Source organism: Scophthalmus maximus, chromosome 15 (genome assembly GCF_022379125.1).
Source record: "Scophthalmus maximus strain ysfricsl-2021 chromosome 15, ASM2237912v1, whole genome shotgun sequence".
NCBI lineage: Eukaryota > Metazoa > Chordata > Actinopteri > Pleuronectiformes > Scophthalmidae > Scophthalmus > Scophthalmus maximus.
Window position 1 is genome coordinate 5,568,556 of NC_061529.1, and position 7,715 is coordinate 5,576,270.

The following is a 7,715-nucleotide window of genomic DNA, read 5'->3' on the forward strand; positions in this document are numbered from 1 at the left end:
GTGACGTCATCACGTAAAGACACGACCCAGTCACGTGTTGGATTATGGACGCACTGAAATAGACGAGAGGGGGAATACCCCGAGGACTCTTTTACACTTTACCACTCAGGAGAAATGATTGTGGAGTTGTTTTATGAATTTTAAAATGGTTGGAGATCATTGAAAAAAAAACTGCATAACACAACACTGTTAAGATAGATAGATCAGTTTTAGCACTTTGAGATTGCTTTTAGCAATCAAAAGTGCTCTATAAATAAAATGTATTGTCAGAATTATTATTAATATAGATGGATAGTTCCTTTTATTTATCCCAAGCTGGGGAAATTCCAGTGTAACAGCAGCATGTTCCACACAGCACTATATACAATATATACACAAACAAATGTTACAAAAATATACGAATTGCAAAAATATAGAGAATAAGAATAAGAGAGGATGGTCCGCGTTATCCATGATGGATAAAAATGGCGCTTATAGAAGAATTACTGGTTTTACATATTGTTACTGTTATTGTTCCTCCTTTCACTGCTGCTGAACAATGAATTGATCCTATTAACTTGCCTGTCGCACTCTTTAAACTATAGTCCTCTCTGCCATGAACCTCAGCTGTTGTCCAAAAACTATTACACTGGGTGACATCTTCCACCCTCTGCCATGAAAACAAATCCAGTCGTTTATTTTGAGTAGATCCCATACACCCCCCTCGTGCGCATGTTAATGTTCACTAATGTGTATGAATCCACAGCTGGAATTGTGCCAATAGTGCAACGTGCACTGTTGACTACTGTTTGAGTGACATTTGCCACAAAATACAGTCCCCAACTGTTTTATAACTATGTATGCTTCTAAACTTTGAGACATTTGAAACCCATAAAAAAAATGTTTTTGTCTTTGTCTTTTCTTGAGATATTTTGGGGAAAAAGAAACCAACCTTACCTCTTAAGTAAAAACACACATGATACTCCCATTACAAGTAAAAAAAACATAAAACAAAACTTTAACTTAGGTAGTACAACAGCAGCAAAACATACTTAATCTACCAAAAGTTACAGTACTTTTAATTAAGATTGGTCTATCAGGACTAAACAAATTATATTCTTTAGATTATTGTTTCAGATGTATTGCTGTGTAAGCAGCATTTCAATGTTTTACTTCATTCTCTTGGGCAGTTATATAACAATGCATCATATTTCATAGGCTGATCATATGTTTTAATGTAAAAGTTAAATCTGCAAAATAGATGGAAGATAACTGTAGCTTAGAAAAAAGAAATGTAATGTTGTAAAGTATAATTTTAAAGTAGAATAAAATGGAAATATTAAAGTACAACAACCTAAAATGTTAATTCTACTCTCTCCGCTGGGGAAAAAACAGTTCCGACACTTGAGGGAGACTTTTATTAAGTAAATTTCCTACAAACCCAAAAAAAATAATATTAAGAGAAACATCTGAATGACTTAAACCGTTATCATAAATCACACCTGTGCATATGTGTTTGCATTTGTAGATGTGTATATGTGTTTGTTTGTCCATTCGTTTGCTCAGAAAAGCTCCAGTCCCCTGATTCACGAGGCCACCTCTGAGATGTGGTGAATGTTGGACAGAGTGAGCTGTGCCTCCCGGGCTGGGTAGAAACGTCTTGAGCGAAGCCACAGCCTCCCAAACACCCCTGTGATCAGCAGCAGGATGACGAGCAGCCCCCCAAGGACAAAAGTCTCCACAGGGGGGACTCCGCCTGCATCTACAGAAAAAAGGACACAGGTGGAACCACACTTTGCATACCAATGGATTTCACCATCTGGAATCCCTAAGCTTTGAAGATTTGAAAGCCGAAGCAAATCCCAAGCTTTTCAAATACATCCAACTTAAAGGAATTGTGAGAACGTACTCAGATTGGGCTTTTCTCTATCGTTTAGTAGTCGTCTGATTGGTCCGTAAGACACTGTATGGGACAGTGGGACGTCTCGCCGCGTCCTCGTTAATGTATCTTCAACAGAGCAGTTCTGAAAGGAACATGAAAAGAACCAAGTTAAAGTTAAAAGATGCACTGTATATTTAAAATCAGGGCAGCTCAACCGGTATATCATGTAGCTGAAAAACAATTCTAGCCTGATGGGTCTATATTAAGGACATAAGCTGCACATATCACAGGCTACTTGTCTGAACCGGCCTCTAAATCCCAGCGTGAGGAATGGATGTTGCATGAGCTCACTCACAGGCTGGCACAGCCCTGGGGCGTTGTGGCAGATCTGGACGTTGCAGTGGAGGAAGACGTTGGTGTAAGAGCTGCCGACAAACTTAAACATTTGTATCCTGAACATGGCCTCTGGACCCTGGCCGTTCTTCAACACACTCAGTGTCTGTTCATTCGACAGCACAGGGCAGCTATAGGGAGGGAAGGCAAAGAAGTCAGGGAGGCCTGGTGGGACTGAGATTTAAATCTAGAAGGAAATGCCGCACTTTACAACAGAGGGATTTCAATTTGATGAATTCCACAGCTAAAAAAATATAAATCTAGTATTATGTAAGTGTGTCAACACAGTGTTTTTGTTTAAGTGTTTTCTTTTCCCTCTTTCATTGTGAGATTGTCGTGAATTTCATTGCTCTGCTGCAGTTGCTAACAGTACCAAATACTGCCTGGTTGTCAAGGACGTGCACAGCTGTTGAACTCAAACGCATGTGGCCTCTCAGACAGGAGTCACATGACCAGGCTCTGAGAGTTGTTGTCTGGCCAGCTCTCTCGGCAACAAATTCTCTTATTTCCAATTTCAACAGCCCTCAAGTAAGAGGACTTAGAGCTGTTTGCCAATGTGGTGAAATAACGCAGCCACTGTGCACAAGCTATAAGCAGATTTCAACACATTCTCAGGTTTAAGCTTTGCCAATACATATTTTGATTAAGACATATGTTGTTTTCTTTCCCTGTTGGTTCATATTACACACAGAAAACAGATCTTTGATCCATGGCAGACCTGTCTCTGATGAAGGTGTACTGTATGTTGCTGTATGGATCACTGGTCGGTGTAGCCCAGCACCTTTCGATACGCAGCATCAGATTTGCTGGTATCTTTGGGACAAACAAGGTTGGGTGAAAGTCAGGTCAATATTTATGCATGTCTAGCACTTTACCATAATAGACTTTGGGATTTTGATTCACAGTAAGTAAACAACAGCTGTACAAAAGAGGTTCTAACAACATGGAAGAGAAGGAGAGCAGCATGTGAGGAGTATTAGATTTCCTGCAATGACTGGACCATCCAACCACACAACATATTGCTTAACGTCGCGTAACAACGTGCTTGACCTAGTCCAAAAATAGCTGTCAATAGTGAGGATACTTCAAATGCTTCAATGTGTTTTCTTCTGAAAGTCAGAGCTCAGCATCCATGATTCATCTTAAACAGTCTTTTTACTCTCATTATCAACACTTAACTCACAAACATCGTTTTGCACGACATGATAATGTGCAACTAGATCTAACGCAATATTCAAGTTAATTTGAGATGTAGGTATGAGCTGTAAGACTTCAGTACTCAAGATGATTTACCATGAAAACTTTCACAAAGATGTCGTCGTCCAGCGTCAGTGACGGCACAGTCGTCCATCTGTCCTCAAAGGCTTCGTCTTTGAACAGTAACATGGACACAGAGAAGTTTCCATCCTCTGTGTTTAGAGTTATCGTTCTATACAATAAAATAAAAGAAAGCCACACATTAAAGACAAATAATGTTATGGTCAGATCAGGGGTCATTTAGGGTAAAAATAGCACTTGCCTGACATCCACTCGAATCATGTTTTCACCATTGGGTTGCTGGACCATGTAGTTGATGGGATAGCGGCACACAAACGTTATGTTGATGTAGTTTCTCGTTATGACATCTGAATCGTTGTTGTGTATGGTGTTGATGAACATGATGTGTGTATCGTCTGAGGCCTAAGGAGAGAACGAGAAAGACAAACGGGAAAAGAGTCAGTTTACATACATTGTAATTATTAAAAATGTGCAAAAGTCTTCAGTCTGTTTTTTTAATGAGACAAAGAAAATCTAAAACCTGAAGAAAACAATTTACGATCAGAGTAGGCAAATAATTCCTTTTCTACAGGATGTCCCTGGAGATTACCTCCAGATTTATTTTTCAATTATTAATTAACTTTAGGTAACCTCTCTCCAAAGCTGCAACTTCAACGGCCTTCATCCTCTCACACACACTGTAAATGTGAGCGATACTGTTCAATATTATTTTGTTGGCAGGTGACGTCGGTGAAACCATAAAATGGAGACGGGTGAAAAGGTTGTGTCCAAGGTTTGTCTGGGCCCCTGCTGAGTGCAGACGGAGGATGGCCTCTGAGCAGGACGATCCGTCCCGTGCTCTAACGGTCGAGACATCTTTTACGACCTCTCGGTAAACACACAACCCCCCCCACCACAATGAGCACCGGCAGTGACAGGTTTCTATGGCAGACCACAGGTCTTCATTACTTCATACTTCATGACAGGACCCCACTGGCACTTGCACTTTACACGCTCAGCCCTGTGTCTCACAAACACAGAACTATCATTGAAACACGAGCAAGGACGCTGTCGCGTCTGACTGCGAAATGGCTTGACCTTTAATCCCAACAATTCAGTCAATTCTCCTCTGACGGCTGGGTTTAAAAGGTCCTACGGTCAAGGTGAAAGCATGATTGACACATGTGGCATTCCTCTCCTTTTTCGCAACACCCATCTAATCCGGAACAGGCATACTTTCCTCAGGCTCTGCGCAATAGCCTTGTAAAACTGCTGAGGTGGAGCACTGGGAGATTTTTTTCGCCCTCCTTGTGTTAACCTTTTGCTTGCTTTACAAGAACAACCTTTAATGCATTCCAAGCAAGAACTTCAGGGACACTTGTGTGCTGAAGTAGGGATTTAAACCTCTCCAAAGATCGAAACCATGAGAATGGCTGGATTAAAATAATCAAGCGGCTAGTTGGCCAGTGATTTATGGCCTTCCTATTCAGTGAACTTCAACAAATAATCAGCATTTCCATGTAAATCCTGATAATTTAGGACTACAAGGCCATTCAAGGTCCCAATGCTGCACTGAATAAGGTCCTGTGCTGTCACAGGGAAAGGGAACAACGCCACCCTTCTTTCTTGACATGAACGTCACTCCCCCGCTTCTTTTCTCTTCACTCCTCTCTGTCAGGGCTCAGACTTAGTATGAGCCTTTTCTCTGTCCATCTTATTATACATGCTATGAGCTCATTCCAAAGTACCCATCTGAACACAGAACAGAGGGTCTCAGTCCACATTTACGTCACAGCAGAAAGAAGAAAAAAAAGGTGCTGTGTCCGGTGCAGTTCCCACAACAACCGAAGACATCGTAAAATAGATAATTTATTATGATGGGGATTTTATGTTGTCAATAATAGAGATGCTAAGTGTAGTTTGTCTTCATGGTGGTTAAAGCGGATGTATTCTACCTTTGTTGGCGGTTGTTCGAAATGTCCGAGTTCACGTGCAACATTTGATTTGTTTGTTTTTTTAAGGCCCTTAAATCCAGCAGACATGGCCGGCAAAAAAAAGCAAATGTTTTTGGCCAAAGATTGAAGGTCGTACCGTTATAGTCCCACAGTCCGAGAGATTCGTCTTTATGCTGAAAACATAGTCATCTCCGACCTCAACGCCACGGCACTCTGGATCATTCAAATGCAAATCCCAAACCTAAATAGAGGAAACACACACACAAAAAACAAATATTCAATTATTTAACAAAATCACGCTGCAAATAATATAGGAAATCATCACTAGGTAATATCTACTTTTATGGCAAACACTTTTGAGTTTTGTCGGTGCTGACTCACATTAACTGGAGGCTCTTTGTTGAGGAAAAAAACACTGGGAATAACAACCTCCATATGATCGTTGGTGCAAATGACAGTTTCATTGAGCTCTGATGGAAAGAAGATTAAAAGGAGATTAAATCTCACACAAAAACATTTGTTTCAGATAATACGGAAAGGAATATATGTCTTTTTCGTAATCTACAATCCTCTCTTAGACTTAACATTCAGACAACGCAAATTACCGTGTGTATTATCACATATTTAATTGATATTTACTCTGGTATTTCCATTTTCTGCTACTTATACTTTCACCTTATTAATTATTAAGGGGGAAACATTGCACCTTTCACAACACCACATTCATCCGAGAGTTAAAGTTACATTTTTTCACGCACAACATAGAGATGAATTCTTTAGATACAGTTCATTCTTATACATTAAACAACCCAGTATTACACAGTGATTTGTTGAAGCTCCCGCAGCAAAATGCTGTTTATGCATTTATGCATGTGTAATGATGATCCAAAAACACATTGAATAATGACTCTTCAGGTTATTCTGCTACATATTGAGTACTTTCAATGTTTATACTTTACTTAACTTAACTATTATAGCTCATTAATTTTCTGATACTTTTGTAAAAAAATAAAATAAAAAACTTTGTTCTTGTACTTACCTGAGATTTTAAACGAGGACTCAAATTGTATTTAAGTATTTTTACAGTCTTCTGTTGCTACTTCTACCAAACTAAACGATCTGCATACTTTTGTGCCATGCAAGGGCAACTGGACTTGCTTGAGGTTCTTAATGACATTTCACCTTTTTACAGAACTAAAACCACAAGCAAGTCCAGCTGCCCTGGCATGGCACTTAGAAATACCATGGCCTGGACGACTGACAATCTTGACAGAAATCACATTTTCTGCTGCTGTTGTTAAAGAAATACAAATATATATATATATATATATATATGTAAGAATAATATATATATCTCTTTTTACTGCACTTGATTATATGGTCCTTTTATGAGAACATTTCAAAGCTCTTGGAGTCTGGGAAATTTGTTTTAAACCACCATTCAACTCTATAAAAACAGACTTAATAATAACTTATCAATGTAAGATGGTTTGTTTGACCCCTGACATTTCATCCCTGCCCGTGTGATGTGAGGAGTGAGCTCACCCTCCTCCTCAGGCTCCAGATACACTGCCGAGATGACCATCCTCATGGTGAACAGTAACCAGGCAAAAACCAAACGGGCAGGTGCCATCTTCCAAGGAGTCTCCCTCTGGTTTCTCTTAGCTCAGCCACTCCACTGCCTCTTGGCCCTTTCCCCCGAAAATCTGTGAATCTTCTGGGTACTCGCTGTCACCACAAGACGTAGTACCCCTCTCTTACTTGGACCCTCGAAACACGGCTCTAATGAACTGGGAGCCTCCCTCTGGCCTTAAAACACCAGCTTGAATGATGTCCCCACCAACAATGAGATTCCGCACATGAATAGGGGGAACTGAGGGGAGTCCAAGGTAACACGTATGTTACCGCCCACTGCGGCGATGTCCTCTTAGTAAACATCTTACAACTGTTTCTTACTACAGGGGGGCAACAAGAAGTTTGGTTACCATGCAAGAGGGGAACAACAGCACTGGGCTGGCACCCTTTGTTGTCTACATCCTTTGTCTGGACATTTTAAAATCTTTACTGGTGCGGGAATCCCGGTCAGTCAGGCGAAAAGAAACTCATTACGAGTCAAGGGCAATTCAGTGATGATGCCAAGGACCTGTGAATATGTGTGTAAGTATAAAATAAGGAAGAAAAAGGAAAGATTATTTTCATCACATTAGGAAAAAAACAACTGTAAGAAACAGCTATATATCTGTTAAACA

At 40.2% G+C, this 7,715-nt stretch overlaps 1 protein-coding gene across 1 annotated transcript; it reads right to left on the bottom strand.

Moving 5' to 3' along the window:
- Positions 1 to 1,383: 1,383 nt before the first annotated feature.
- On the bottom strand, positions 1,384 to 7,605 carry si:dkeyp-110a12.4 (uromodulin). Its single transcript, XM_035609855.2, has 9 exons — positions 7,012 to 7,605; positions 5,848 to 5,936; positions 5,603 to 5,707; positions 3,774 to 3,934; positions 3,548 to 3,683; positions 2,973 to 3,067; positions 2,217 to 2,385; positions 1,889 to 2,003; positions 1,384 to 1,741 (listed from the first exon to the last, which is right to left on the bottom strand). Exons 1-9 carry the CDS (start codon positions 7,097 to 7,099, stop codon positions 1,566 to 1,568), a joined length of 1,134 nt encoding a protein of 377 aa, XP_035465748.1. The 5' UTR covers positions 7,100 to 7,605; the 3' UTR covers positions 1,384 to 1,565.
- Positions 7,606 to 7,715: the final 110 nt, after the last annotated feature.